The sequence below is a fragment of the Argopecten irradians genome, chromosome 15, assembly GCF_041381155.1.
Source record: "Argopecten irradians isolate NY chromosome 15, Ai_NY, whole genome shotgun sequence".
Taxonomy (NCBI): domain Eukaryota; kingdom Metazoa; phylum Mollusca; class Bivalvia; order Pectinida; family Pectinidae; genus Argopecten; species Argopecten irradians.
The window spans coordinates 31448229-31464527 of NC_091148.1; the positions used below are offsets into that span (position 1 = coordinate 31448229).

Consider the following 16299-nt stretch of genomic DNA (forward strand, 5'->3'; position numbering starts at 1 on the left):
CATTTATATGGAAATAGCCAAATTGACCTCTTTTGACCCCGCCCCTCAGGCCCCCGGGGGGTCAGCCCTATCATTTGCACGATTTTGAATCCCCAGACTATAAAGATGTTACCATTGTATTATGGGTGCTATACCATGCTTAGTTTCAGAGAAGTCGTTTATATGGAAATAGCCAAATTGGCCCCTTTTGACCCCGCCCCTCAGGCCCCCAGGGGGTCAGCCCCATCATTTGCACAATTTAGAATCCCCACCCTATAACGATGCTACCATTGCATTATGGGTGCTATACCACGCGTAGTTGCAGAGAAGAAGTCATTTATTTGGAAAAAGCCAAATTGAACCCTTTTGACCCCGCCCCTCAGGCCCCTGGGAGGTCAGCCCCATCATTTGTACAATTTTGAATCCCCACCCTATAAGGATGCTATCATTGCATTATGGGTGCTATCCCATGCTTGATTTCAGAGAAGAAGTCGTTTATATGGAAATAGCCAAATTGACCCCTTTTGACCCCGCCCCTCAGGCCCTCCGGGGGTCAGCCCCATCATTTGTACAATTTTGAATCCCCACCCTATAACAATACTACCATTGCATTATGAGTGCTATCTCTTGCTTAGTTTCAGAGAAGAAGTCGTTTTATGTCAGCCCCATCATTTGTACAATTTTCAGTTAGTAGCCCATAAGGATGCTACCAGTCAAATTTTGTTGAAATCTGACCAGCAGTTATGGAGAAGAAGTCGATTGTTGACGGACGACAGATGACGGACGACGGACGCTGCGGTATCCCATAAGCTCACCTCGGTCCTTCGGACCAGGTGAGCTAATAAATTATGTCATTCAAACATATTTAGGTTCATTAAAAGAACATTGATTCTATAGCAGCAAAAAATAAATCTGTCTTTAGAAATAAATGACCTTTGCTACTTTAGATCTGGAAAGCAATCCCAATACTTTCCCTAAGGTGTCCATGCGAGTAATAAAATTTTATTTTTAAGTTTATGACACAGGCCTGTGAGGGCTTTGTCAAGGCTAGCCTGAAAACAATATAAAATCACCAGGTCTGTCTTTTATTCATAAACGAACAACTATGTCTAACCAGTCAAACTGCATAATCAAAAACGGCCCAAGTCTTTATTTTCATCAGGGCATAGAAATCACTATGTTGGTACCTGTTTTTGTGTAATAAATTGACGGATCGCCAGCTATCTATCAGACCATCTGAGTACATCTTTGCATTTTGTATTGTGTATGCTACACCATTTTGTAGTGTGTATGCTACACTATTAAATAGGAACACATGCATTTGTCAGCCTGGTGATTGGTCATGTGCCTCAATCTCATTTAGTGATTGGTCAAATAACAATTGGTTTAGTTTGGTAACCAAACGAATAACTAAAATGTGATTGTCATGTGATCATGTCTTTACTTTCATAGTGATTCCTCTGATTATTTCCTTATTCATGTTTTAAAGAAATAGGGAAAGAAGAGAAAAGCTGAAAAACCTCCTCTCTATGTGACTGGTATAAAACATTCAAGGGATCTCTTGGTATATTTTATTTAACATTATCACAGTCAGTCATACTTAAAATTTATAAAAGATTATACAATGGAACATCATTAATTTGAATTCTTATATCTCAAATTAACTTGAAGAACTTTTGTTTGATTCAATCAAATTTTTCACCTCAGAATCAAGTTAATAGAATATTTAGATTACTGTTGCCATGCTAACTTAACAAAGCCTGAATGTATGTGACTAGTCAGCTAAATCTTGACTTAGCTGGTACATTACTGGGTAATCAGAAATCAACCATTGAAATCCATCCTGAGATTTCAGAACATTTTTACACAATTGTAGGTAAGTCAAATCCAAAATTGGAATGTTCATGTGTCAAACGCTTTTTTGATATCTGGGAAAAATAATATCGTACTCCTGCTCATCTTTCTGTAGACACCTGTTTTCCACCAGTTATTAAGGTTTTGCTTTTTTCTCGGCCATTCAATTAAATTAAATGACTTCAAATTTTCTGCTCGGGTTATCCTGGCTTTTGATTAAAGATGGAACTTAATCTTTTTTCTGCCTTAAGAGCTCTGTCTCTTATGTTTTTCCAAGTCTGACTTTTGATGAAATCACCCATTTTCAGTGAGACAAGTACCAGAGATTTTATCAGCGAGATTGTCTGGGTCAACACCAATATCTCCGTTTTCCACTAGATCATTAGAGTCGCCTCCCTTGAAACGTCGAGGATGGAAGTACATCTGTCGGAATGACGCTTCCTCGTAATGATCCACTTCAACTTGGGCATCATCTGATTCATGGATTTTCTGGAAAAATAAAACAGTCAAACCACTTGTGAATGGACTCAATACACAAATTTCAATTACAAACCCAAAGGTAAGAAGCATGTGTATTTCAGTTAACAGTTCTCTTAGATTTTAACAATTGGAATTTTATTCAATACAGCTTCAAGTATCTTATTATTGCATGACAATGAATAAGATAATCCATTTTGATGAAATTTAACTGAAAATATATCATACTTCGCTGAATGTCTAGTAAACACAGATCTGTCTATTCATAGAATATCCAGCACTGAGCAAATATTTTCCTTTCAATGGACTGACCAAATTATTTTATTTGGGTTTAAATATAACCTCTCCATGCAATAATCATCATGCAGTGGAGATTTGTAATCCTTACCTCAAAAGGTTTGACTTTCTCCATGGTGATGAGACGTCTGGAGATTCGACAGTTCAGCACCTGTTCACAGTTAGCTATACGACGCAGGCACGGATGTGTAGGGATGTTTTCTTCCTTGTAACTGAATGTCAAAGAAAAATAATCCATTGGCATCAATACCATATTAAACAGTTTAATGTTTAATATGTTTTATGGTGGGTTTTTTTTGAGGGAATAGAGGAAAAATAACATTTTACCTTGAACGGACCTGATTAAAATACAGATCTTTATAACCACTCCGTTCAATAGAGGATCTGACAGTATCCCATAAGAGGTCATGTTTGGATGACCTTTATATCACCTGTACTTCAGATTAAATGCATTTCTACACCTTGCTACATCAATTAATAACGACATTTTGCCCCAGTTTACTTATACATTTAGCTTTGTTGTGCTCTTTGGGCGAGATGACTACATACACGAAAACAGTCTGACAGCTTTTTCAATCAGTTTTGTCCCAAGTCAAGATTCTGGCAGTAGCAATTTGATTGGTCATTTCCAAAGGTCACCAGAATGTGACCCCTAATGGGATGTTGTCAGATCCTCTTATCCAATGTAGTGACAATAAGGATCAGTATTTTATTTAATCAGATTGATCTTGAACTTTTGAAAAAAATATTTTTTTTTGTTTTATGGTCATTTGTGACATATCAAGCTTAGAAGGTGAAAGAATACTGTAGTACCCAGCAAAAAAAACCAACCTACAACCTGATAATAACCATCCCCAACAGAATTCAAACTTGTCTCCAGAGTTAGAGGGCTAGTGGAAACCTTATAACTACTCGGCGTCCCATGAGAACGAACAAACCAGCCATGAAACATTGGAATTCCAGTGGGGAGTTATGACACAGAATGACTCACCTTCGCCTGTAGACAGGAAACCAGTACACCACTCTTCCTCCCAAGTGTAAGAACTTAGCAGCGAAATTAAGGAGATCTTTGAAAATCTGGCCAAGATGGTAATCTACCTTTTGAGGAACATGTCCAATTTTGCTAGATAAAACAAAAATAAAATGAGAACCTTTTTTATCGAAAATCTGATGGTTTAAAACACATTTAGCATTATGTAATCAAGCCCATTCTGATGACTTTGAGCTGCCATGGTCTCACAAGTTTTTTTGTAATATGCTTTATGCTGTCTCTAATCAACACCCTATTGTTTAATAAACATATCGTCATGTCACTATGTTAATGTTATGACTATTTTTCAACTGTTAGTGAAATTCGAGATGGCGGCCATCTTGATGATGTCATAACCGGAGCTTATACAATGTAAACATTGTTTTTTTGGTTGGTGTTGTTTTTACTTATTGATAAGAGGTCAAATAACTTATTAGAAATATTTGTTTGCTGTTGGCAAACATTTTTGCTGCGTCAAGCCAAATATGAAAACTTTGCTTAAAAATTACCATTTTTGAGCTAAAAATCTGATTTTTTCATTTCCTGCGTAGAAATAACTACATATATTGGATTATATGGTCCTGATATGTATTGTTTGTTCTATTGTGGTCATTTTGATGCCTCGTTTGTCTTCTTCGGTTGAAAAATGTCAATGTTATGACTATTTTTCAATTTTTAGTGAAATTCGAGATGGCGGCCATCTTGATGACGTCATAACCGGAAGTTCGTCCCAGTTTATACAATGTTACCTCTCGATTTCATTATCAGTGGGTCAAAAGGCTTCAGAAAAACATTGGTTCGTTAAGTTGTGGGGGGGTGTGTGCATGTCCCCCCCCCCCCCCCCCCCCCCCCCCTCACCCCTAGATCCCGGCCTATAAGTCTACTCACTGGTCGTCCTCCAGTTTGGCATCAGTTACATCTGTTCCCACTTTCTTGGCTTTCTCTCTGACACCATAAGGAGCTGTATCAACATAATTATGATATATTGTAAAATAGTACACTGATATACAGTTCAAGAAAAGAACTAATTTAAAAGAAGTGACAAGCACCACCTGACTATGCTTGACCAGTCAACATGTATGCTTGACCAGTCAACATGTATGCTTGGCCAGTCAACATGTATGCTTGACCAGTCAACATGCCTCTGAGATGGGATGCTTTGTAACACAACCTCTGTGATGGAATGTAAAAGGATGGGATGAACAACTTTTACTTACGATCTGTAATTATAGCATCAAACATTTGCTGTTGTTGACCATGTATAGAACAACTTTTACTTACGATCTGTAATTATAGCATCAAACATTGGCTGTTGGCGCCACATGTGGTGCTTGGATGCGTCGCCTACAACAGCGTCTACATAGAAGTCTCTCAGACCGTACTGATAGAGGTTGGCGTGGATACTCTCGTCTGACTCTCGTTTATCCTGCTTTGCCCGGGAAGGTTTACCTTTGGAGGGAAAACATGTACCACAAGCTAAGATCAGTAAGATTTTTTTTATCAAAGCACTTTAAAATGAAGTCACACATTTGAGTACTGTGACATTACAAGAACATGTTTTCCTACATCTGTGGTATAAGAACATGTTTTAATTCATGTATTATTTCTTATAATGTACCACTCTCTGACATCATGACTAGTAGGGGTGACGATCGCCTACAATTTAAACAATTGCAATACTATTGCTATTAAGGAAAACACCACTGCAATAGTTTAACTATTGAAGACTACAATTGCAACAGTATTACAATAGTACTGGATTCTGAATTATATCAAAATCCAGTCAATGAATTGGCCGCCATGACGTACATCTAGTGCAGTATTGGTTAAGAGTTACTTCCCTTTACCTGCTAGCATCAGTACCAACTCAAACGCAATGAAAATCATGATTGAAAACATTGTCGGTGTTTGCGTTTTTTATTAAATAGCATGGAAAAAAGTGAAATTTTATTGTGACTGTTAGTCTGTTTATCAATCCTCTGTGAGTACATGATTTCAGTCATAGTTACAGAAAAATATCTGACAATTGAAACTATTGATCGTTTGGCATACTATCGGCAATTGTTATCTACTTTTTGAAATTGCCATCGATTGATCGAGAGTTGAGAGGCATGCAATTGAAATATATTGATAGTCTGATGTATTGTTACACCCCTAATGACTAGCTAAAACCAGAAATAGGTTTACAACATATCATAAATTATATTAAATTAAAGGATTGTTAGATTGCATTTATTGAAGATATAAATGCAATCTGGGTGGCAGATAAATTGAATACCACTGTTAGGGCACAATTCTATTGATCTACTACCCAGATTGAATTTACATCTCCAATAAATGCAATCCCTTAACTGTTATATTTACATTTTGTTTTCTAGTTCAAAGTAAAACATAATTTAACTAAATAATGAATGAACATTTGAATTTCCTGCTTCAGCAATTTAACCTCAACAGCCAAGTTCAATGTGATAAAAAATAGTCCCTATAAAAAATTGAAAAGACAACAAAATCTCACGTTTTTTCAATAGCTTTTCAGTTTACTTTTAATAATCCAGACATTTAAAAGATTTTTTTATAGTTTCATAACTAAACTGGTCCATTGAACTACAGTGTCAATTTTCCCGTGCGGACTAACATGGTGTCGGTAAACAGGACTCACATTCATATGTATATAGACATTACTGAGTCTAGGCTGCATTTATTGACTCATAAATAATACAGATGATGATTATCATTAGAGTAATTGGAGTCTTTGTGGTAAAATGTAAATATAGATATATAGATGATAAGATGAATGGTTTAGACACTAAAAACCAAGGGAGATAATTCTTACCTTTAGCGTGAAGTAGGAGATAGTTGATGTCTGTGCCCATTACATAAGCCTGGTGATGAGCACACGCTACCAGGAGGCTGCCTGGAAATTACAAAGGTATTAGTATGATACCTCATTATAAGACATACATGTTATCTAGGCTCAACTATATAGTAACTATAATGAAACCTTTTGAAGTGTAGATACCCAGAGTAATGGAGATGAATTGTTTATTTCACAAAAAATAATTTGAAATTGTCAATTAAGGTTTCAAAGACATAACATGAAGACAAAATGTAAAAGTCAAACAACCGTGTGGGATTTTACAAATGAAACATATCGCATAATAAAATGGCGTCATACATGTACATACGTTGTTTAAAGATGCTATACACTACCAATTATTGATAAAAAATAATTGGCTTATAAATACTTGTGTATATATAATTCAAATAAGACCTACAAACACATGAAATGGAGCTTTTAGTGTAAATCAATGCTTCATTTCATGACAAAGAGTGAAGGAATTCCTTCATGAAACAGTTTTTTTCACTAAAGATCAATTAGGAGCTCAAACGTGATAGTAAGTAGCGTAAATCTGTCTTATTCCCAATAGAATGCTTACCTGTGCCAACAAATGGGTCCATGATAAGGTCGTGTTTTTTCACCTGGCCAATGTTTGCCATAATAAGTGAGAGACCAGGGTCCATACTGGTGTTCGCTACACAATGATGAAAAAAAAAAGAAACATGTTTAATTTTGATTACACAATGTGATATGGACACTCAAATACTAAAAGGCCCATCAATCTCGAAGATCATTGTAAAGCTATACACTGTATATGTATATAAAAGGTCCATCAATCTTGAAGATCACTGTAAAGATATACACTGTATATGTATATAAAAGGTCCATCAATCTTGAAGATCATTGTAAAGCTATACACTGTATATGTATATAAAAGGTCCATCAATCTCGAAGATCATTGTAAAGCTATACACTGTATATGTATATAAAAGGTCCATCAATCTTGAAGATCATTGTAAAGCTATACACTGTATATGTATATAAAAGGTCCATCAATCTTGAAGATCATTGTAAAGCTATACACTGTATATGTATATAAAAGGTCCATCAATCTTGAAGATCATTGTAAAGCTATACACTGTATATGTATATAAAAGGTCCATCAATCTTGAAGATCATTGTAAAGCTATACACTGTATATGTATATAAAAGGTCCATCAATCTCGAAGATCATTGTAAAGATATACATTGTTTATGTATATAAAAGGTCCATCAATCTTGAAGATCATTGTAAAGCTATACACGGTATATGTATATAAAAGGCCCATCAATCTTGAAGATCATCGTAAAGATATACACTGTATATGTATATAAAAGGTCCATCAATCTTGAAGATCATTGTAAAGCTATACACTGTATATGTATATAAAAGGTCCATCAATCTTGAAGATCATTGTAAAGATATACACGGTATATGTATATAAAAGGTCCATCAATCTTGAAGATCATTGTAAAGCTATACACTGTATATGTATATAAAAGGTCCATCAATCTCGAAGATCATTGTAAAGCTATACACTGTATATGTATATAAAAGGCCCATCAATCTTGAAGATCATTGTAAAGCTATACACTGTATATGTATATAAAAGGTCCATCAATCTTGAAGATCATTGTAAAGATATACACGGTATATGTATATAAAAGGTCCATCAATCTTGAAGATCATTGTAAAGCTATACACTGTATATGTATATAAAAGGCCCATCAATCTTGAAGATCATTGTAAAGCTATACACTGTATATGTATATAAAAGGTCCATCAATCTTGAAGATCATTGTAAAGATATACACTGTATATGTATATAAAAGGTCCATCAATCTTGAAGATCATTGTAAAGCTATACACTGTATATGTATATAAAAGGTCCATCAATCTTGAAGATCATTGTAAAGCTATACACTGTATATGTATATATAAAAGGTCCATCAATCTTGAAGATCATTGTAAAGCTATACACTGTATATGTATATATAAAAGGTCCATCAATCTCGAAGATCATTGTAAAGCTATACACTGTATATGTATATAAAAGGTCCATCAATCTCGAAGATCATTGTAAAGCTATACATTGTATATGTATATGTATATAAAAGGTCCATCAACTTGAAGATCATTGTAAAGCTATACACTGTATATGTATATAAAAGGTCCATCAATCTTGAAGATCATTGTAAAGATATACACTGTATATGTATATAAAAGGTCCATCAATCTCGAAGATCATTTAAAGCTATACATTGTATATGTATATAAAAGGTCCATCAATCTTGAAGATCATTGTAAAGCTATACACTGTATATGTATATAAAAGGTCCATCAATCTTGAAGATCATTGTAAAGCTATACACTGTATATGTATATAAAAGGTCCATCAATCACGAAGATCATTGTAAAGCTATACACTGTATATGTATATAAAAGGTCCATCAATCTTGAAGATCATTGTAAAGCTATACACTGTATATGTATATAAAAGGTCCATCAATCTTGAAGATCATTGTAAAGCTATACACTGTATATGTATATAAAAGGTCCATCAATCACGAAGATCATCGTAAAGATATACACGGTATATGTATATAAAAGGTCCATCAATCTTGAAGATCATTGTAAAGCTATACACGGTATATGTATATAAAAGGTCCATCAATCTTGAAGATCATCGTAAAGATATACACGGTATATGTATATTAAAGGTCCATCAATCTTGAAGATCATCGTAAAGATATACACTGTATATGTATATAAAAGGTCCATCAATCTTGAAGATCATCGTAAAGATATACACGGTATATGTATATTAAAGGTCCATCAATCTTGAAGATCACTGTAAAGATATACACTGTATATGTATATAAAAGGCCCATCAATCTCGAAGATCACTGTAAAGATATACACTGTATATGTATATAAAAGGTCCATCAATCTCGAAGATCATCGTAAAGATATACACTGTATATGTATATAAAAGGTCCATCAATCTTAAAGATCATCGTAAAGATATACATTGTTTATGTATATAAAAAGGTCCATTAATCTTGAAGATCATTGTAAAGCTATACACTGTATATGTATATAAAAGGCCCATCAATCTTGAAGATCATCGTAAAGATATACACTGTATATGTATATAAAAGGTCCATCAATCTTGAAGATCATTGTAAAGCTATACACTGTATATGTATATAAAAGGTCCATCAATCTTGAAGATCATTGTAAAGCTATACACTGTATATGTATATAAAAGGTCCATCAATCTTGAAGATCATTGTAAAGATATACACTGTATATGTATATAAAAGGTCCATCAATCTTGAAGATCATTGTAAAGATATACACGGTATATGTATATAAAAGGCCCATCAATCTTGAAGATCATCGTAAAGATATACATTGTTTATGTATATAAAAAGGTCCATTAATCTTGAAGATCATTGTAAAGCTATACACTGTATATGTATATAAAAGGCCCATCAATCTTGAAGATCATCGTAAAGATATACACTGTATATGTATATAAAAGGTCCATCAATCTTGAAGATCATTGTAAAGCTATACACTGTATATGTATATAAAAGGTCCATCAATCTTGAAGATCATTGTAAAGATATACACGGTATATGTATATAAAAGGCCCATCAATCTTGAAGATCATCGTAAAGATATACACTGTATATGTATATTAAAGGTCCATCAATCTTGAAGATCATTGTAAAGCTATACACGGTATATGTATATAAAAGGTCCATCAATCTTGAAGATCATCGTAAAGATATACACTGTATATGTATATTAAAGGTCCATTAATCTTGAAGATCACTGTAAAGATATACACGGTATATGTATATAAAAGGCCCATCAATCTCGAAGATCATTGTAAAGCTATACACTGTATATGTATATAAAAGGTCCATCAATCTCGAAGATCACTGTAAAGATATACACTGTATATGTATATAAAAGGTCCATCAATCTTGAAGATCATTGTAAAGCTATACACTGTATATGTATATAAAAGGTCCATCAATCTTGAAGATCATTGTAAAGCTATACACTGTATATGTATATAAAAGGCATAGTTTTATCCACTCCCAAACAACCTACAGCAATTGAACTTATTACACTTACAGTTGAGTTACAGAAATTAATATATGACTTATACCTATAAATTTTCTGCTTTGTAAATTGTATTTCCTGATGGCATCTCTTTGACCTTCTGAAATCTGAAAATAAAACAAAAACAAACTTTGACAATCTTTCAACAGGAAGTTTTAAACAAACTTTCCAAAGGAGGTTTTCTACCAATAGATATCAAAGATAAAGAGTAAGAATATTTTTCCAACTATCTAGCATTTAAGCCAGATCCTCATCAAATTTGACAAAATTTGAAATGAGCAATCTTCAATCTTTCTCTCAATTCTCAGATAAATGCATAATAGTAATCTGTTATAATTCTCTCATCATGTTTGTGTTAGAACTTACAAACTTATTCAGTTCTGAAGAAAACATCCAATCAGAGATGACCAATTCTAGTACCTATACAATAAAATAAATTTTTACTTTACCCGTCTACCAAAATATATGTGATGAGGATTATCAGAAGCCTGGCTACCAAATGGTCCGTAATCCTCCATCAGGAAAAAGATCTCGTCAGGATCCCTCAAATTTACCTCACCTTGGAAAGCTAGTACATCATGGGGCAGACTCTACAAAATATTTTGAAAGGTTTGTTACTAGTAAACATATTTAAGTGACTGTATATGTTAAAGGGACAATTCAATCTAAGAGAACATTAAAGTTTGTACATTTATCGGAAAAAACCCAGCTCTAATGGAAATTAGATTAGTCGGTTTTACTGTGATATGCCATAAAAGCCCATGGTGGTGAAATGCGTGTGAAATGTTCAAACTTGCTCGCTGTCCGTCATAACACATTGTGGTCGAACAACTTGTATGCCGAACCCTGTCCCATGCTCGTAGAGTAATGCTACTGTTGTCTAGAACTGCTAAAATCGCTCTGACATTAGTGTGTTAACCTTATAATGTGAATTTTCTTGCCTAAAAATCATTTTATCACCTCCTCAGTGGTTATGTAGTTCATTTGTTTAACGTGCGTGACTTTTGCTCGGGTAAGGGTACAGCGTACATATTATACCTGCTTAATCGTATTGATCAACGATTTGTCATTACAACGGTATAAATTAAAATACTAAACAATGACGTGGGATTTGTCAATATTTTATGTTATATGTTTCATAAGAAATGTAGAATAATAGATTTATGCCATATTTTGTTTCGTGGTTATGTAAAAGAATTAGCCTGAGTGAATTGTCCCTTTAAGTGACTGTATATATGTTGTAACTGTAACACAGTGCTATCTTTCAAAAGTTGATTCAGTTAGAAAATCTTAATACAAACCCAGGGTAGAATAATAGAATCTTACATGGGTCTGTGAAGTGGACAGGGATATCTCAACCCGAGTGAAAGATTTTAGCCGAACAACACGAGGCTTGCCGAGGGTTGACGGACAAAATCTTTCATGAGGGTTGAGATATCCCTGTTCACTTCACAGACCCATGTTTGATCCTTTTTCTCCCATACTAAGTAAAAACAAGAGCTGTTGGAGAACAGCAAAGCTCGCCTATTCAGAAGAAGTTGATGTTCAAGTATTTACTAGTTAAAAATATCAAGCAGTGCCCTCAGTCAAAAAAACCCTAAAGGGCCCCAAATTGGTTGTATTGTCACGTTCAGCATCCATACACATTAGGAAAATAAAATCATAAACATTTATGATGACTTAAGCTTAAACAACAGACAAAATAGAAACTTGCTCAAAAACTTTAACATGGAAATATGACAAATTAACAGACTCAAAAAAAAACTAAAGGACCCCAAATTGGTTGTATTATCACGTTCAGTATCCATACACATTAGGAAAATAAAATCATAAACAATTATGATGACTTATGCTTAAACAATTGACGAAACAGAAACTTGCTCAAAAACTTTTACGTGAAATGGGACGCCGACGCCGACGCCGGAGTGACAACATTAGCTCCCCTATTCTTCGAATAGGCGAGCTAAAAATGATGAAATTCCACTTGGTTTCCAGCTTATTTGACATTATCGCAGGAACGTCGTTATGCGTGAAAATTGATGACGTCATCTACAATGCGCGCCGCAGTTACACCGCAGGTATTGATGATGTTACGTTATTGTCTAGTGCGTGTGAGCTGTCTTACACCCCCCCTGTGTAAGATAAAGATATCTTTTCCCTAGCAACCGCGGGATATCCCTGTGAAGTATGGGAGAAATTTTTTAGTATCCTAGTCTAGATATTCATATTTAATAAGACCATCTACCTGCCAGTGCTTTTATCATCATAACAACACATATCATCTTTGTCATTACAATTTCAATGAAAGCACCATAAAACATTGATTACTGTTTACATTAAATTAGATATAATCTGGATCTTTTTGAGAAAAACCTACCTCAAACCTTTCCAATTTATAAGATTGAATGACCTTCTTGTTGAAAGCATCTAGTTCAAACTTAAAAGATTTCTCCTTCACAAAATGTGGGTCCTGAAAAAAAGCAAGTCTTGAAAAAGTATGCAACTTTAACACAATTAGCCCTCACAAAAGAATTTATTTTCACGTTCACAAGGAATTCACAAACTCTTTATTATTTTTATGCAGTTTTTATCTCTATTTTTGTTTTAATAACATCTTATTAACAGCCAGGCTAGGCTCATTTAAGGTCGAGGTGGTGGAGGAAAGCCGGAGTATCCAGAGCAAACCACCAACAAGCCGTCAATGCCTGGCAACTGTTTAACAGTTTGGAATCCAAAGGTGGAGGGCTTGTGGTAATATGCCGTGACATCTGAACGACTCGGCCACTGCAGCCCCTTACATCGTTACACATTGCATTTATCCATCAAGGTCTCACAAATTGCAATTTATCATCTAGCATAATATTACCATCTTGTTTTCGGCATGAATTATGAAATATTATACATACCATGACGTCTTTATCTGTTTCTCTCAAACTTTGGTTTAATTCTGAGTATGTGCTGCCATGTCCCCATAGTTCAATTATGTTTCTGGAAATACACAAAAAAAGCAATTCATCTGGTCCATTAAAAATAAGAACTGCCATTGTAATTACAGGAAATTTATTATTTCTAATCATCTCAATCTTTAGATCTCAATAATCAAAATATCAAATTTTGTGTCTTAAAAGTATTATCAGTCATCATATTAACAGAAATATAATTCAGTTTAAAAAAAATACTAACTTGATCAAAACAGACCGACTCCCAATCTTTCTTACATCATCTTCAGATAGAGACTTCACCAGAAGGTAAGGACTCTGTTTTAAAAATAAAATTGTAATATAGAAATATTTTTATCTTATGATATCTGAATAAGTGAATATAATGAACAACAATTAAAACAAGAGATCCCAGAGGGATCTTGGCGCCCACCAAAGAATGTTCTACATCTGATAATGGAAAGTGGATCTTTTCTCTGCTTTTCAAACTTTTACTACATATTACAACATATGAAATTTGAGAAAGATCCTTTCAGTACTTTCTGAGACATATAACAGTAACAAACTCCAAATATCAAAATCCAAGATGGTCATCTTGTTCACCGATCTGTCCGAAAATACAATATACACAACTAGCCCCTATGGGAACATGCACATTAAATTTGATACGGATCCTTTCAGTACTTTCTGAGAAATAGCAGTAACAATCATATACAAGATGGCGGACGGTCTGCCATCTTGTTAACCGATCACTCCCATATTGCAATATGCACAACAAGGGTCCTAAGGGAACCTACCTATGAAAGAAAAAGATCCCTTCAGTACTTTCTGAGAAATAGTGGAAACAATTTGAACTTCATTTATCAAAATTTAAGATGGCAGTCAGTCTGCAGTACTTTCTGAGATATAGCGGAAACAAACTTAAACTGTTAAAATCCAACATGGCGGCCTGTCGGCCATCTTGATCACCAATCAGTCCCAAAAAGCAAAATGCACTACTAAGGCCCTAGGGGAACCTACATATGAAATTTGGAAATGATCCCTTTAGTATTTTCTGAGAAATAGCGTTAACAAGAATTGTTAACGGACGGAAGGACGGACGGAAGGATGGACGGACAACAAACCACGGACGAGAGGCAATTTGAATAGCACACCATCTGATGATGGTGGGCTAAAAAACAAAGATATTGTTCTCAGCTCGTTCAGCTTACTACTATAATGATTTTAATACTTAGCATTAACATTACACCATTCAATGAAATTGTCAAAGTTTGAAATAATTCCATTTCTTGTTCATTAACACACTGTTGATAAAAATTATCCTAAAATGTATACATTATGTACCTTTTCTTCAATGTTATTCTCTTGCCACCGTATATCAACACTAAACAAGTCTATCAAAGCCTTGAATTCCTGCAAAACACAATTAAACAAAATGCTACCATGTATGATGTATATGCTACATATATATGCAACGTGAATATTGCGAAAGTGATGCAGTACCAGCGATGGTTGTGTTCAATTTGAATATTTGACAACATATTGTGTATGTGGACCATAATTCCACTACAAAAACTCTATCTGGCTAGCATTTTGTTTATCTCTCAAATACACATGGGTTTTTAAAAATAAAACCGGACACGACAGTGTTTGGCTGCCGTTACAAATGTGTGAAATAGAAGGGTCTTGCAGAGTTATTTAATTTCTAATAAATAAATGGGATGTAACATGGGGGCAATGGAGTCCATAATATCCAAATGAATAGGTATGTTAACGTTTTCCTGGCGTTGCATGGACAATATATTACAATTATGCCCCTTACGTAGCGTAGGCCAAATCTGTCCTACGATTTCACATTTTTAAGAGGTTCAAGGCTGGGCAACATGTTGTGTTATCAAAAATGCGCAGGAACCTGAGCCTTTATCTTTGGCATCTGGTTTCGTGATGACACTAGTCAGAGTGCTACGTGTTTGAGAACACATGGAGTGTATCTTTTTGAACAGTACATTTATTGTGTCTTTCTTGTTTCTAACATACAGTAATTTGAAAGTGTATCGAGCTGACACGTTTCGTCTAAACAGAAAATATAACAGTATGATGCAACTACACCAATTCCATTGAAATCTATATATTAGAAATTATCTTGAAATTGAGAATATATTTAACCTGACGTCAATTAGTCAGTGGTTACATAGTTTAAATATTTACAGCCACTTTCAAAGAGGTTAAAATATGTCATCATAATAAAAGTATATCATCATCTACATCATGGTACATGTACACTGACAAGAAACTCAATCTGCCAATGACTGATCATGATGGTGAGACAAATGTGAAAACGAAGCTTTACACTTATTCGACTCCAATCGATTACTTCATATCAAATCAATAAGTTTATGAAAGAGAACAAAAACGTTACCGCCATTCTAAAATCTGTGTGCTCATTGGCGAATTGGATCACGTAAGTTCGCATCAAGCATGAACTCTCCATGGGCGCAGCCATATTGGAAAATTTTCTGGAACTCTTTTGCGTTCGAGATAGAATTGCCATAAAATAATCTCAAACAAATATTTAATTTATCAATTATTTGCATAAATTTTTAATAATAGTAGATTACAAGCTCTGATTTAATTCTATATTTTTTCGTTTATTCCACTCCTTGATGTAGAAAAATTGTGAATAGATGTTCTTGAAATATTGTAT

At 34.4% G+C, this 16299-nt stretch overlaps 1 protein-coding gene across 1 annotated transcript; it reads right to left on the bottom strand.

The window, feature by feature from the left end:
* Window positions 1–1535: 1535 nt before the first annotated feature.
* Window positions 1536–16125, bottom strand: LOC138308991 (tRNA (guanine(10)-N2)-methyltransferase homolog). The gene is made up of 14 exons (XM_069250077.1): window positions 16015–16125; window positions 14940–15008; window positions 13840–13913; window positions 13563–13644; window positions 13034–13126; window positions 11106–11246; window positions 10703–10763; window positions 7075–7170; window positions 6471–6551; window positions 4919–5086; window positions 4526–4598; window positions 3599–3730; window positions 2699–2819; window positions 1536–2322 (listed from the first exon to the last, which is right to left on the bottom strand). Exons 1-14 carry the CDS (start codon window positions 16096–16098, stop codon window positions 2128–2130), a joined length of 1470 nt encoding a protein of 489 aa, XP_069106178.1. The 5' UTR covers window positions 16099–16125; the 3' UTR covers window positions 1536–2127.
* Between the last annotated feature and the right edge of the window lie 174 nt (window positions 16126–16299).

Excerpts from the sequence above, each read along its gene's own strand:
- LOC138308991 (XM_069250077.1), bottom strand. The coding sequence starts at position 16,098 with ATGGCTGCGCCCATGGAGAGTTCATGCTTGATGCGAACTTACGTGATC. Across the intron at positions 11,247-13,033 it reads ATAAATTGGAAAGGTTTGAG|AGTCTGCCCCATGATGTACT; the intron begins GTAGGTTTTTCT and ends AATATTTTGTAG. Across the intron at positions 6,552-7,074 it reads GGACCCATTTGTTGGCACAG|GCAGCCTCCTGGTAGCGTGT; the intron begins GTAAGCATTCTA and ends TGTAATTTCCAG.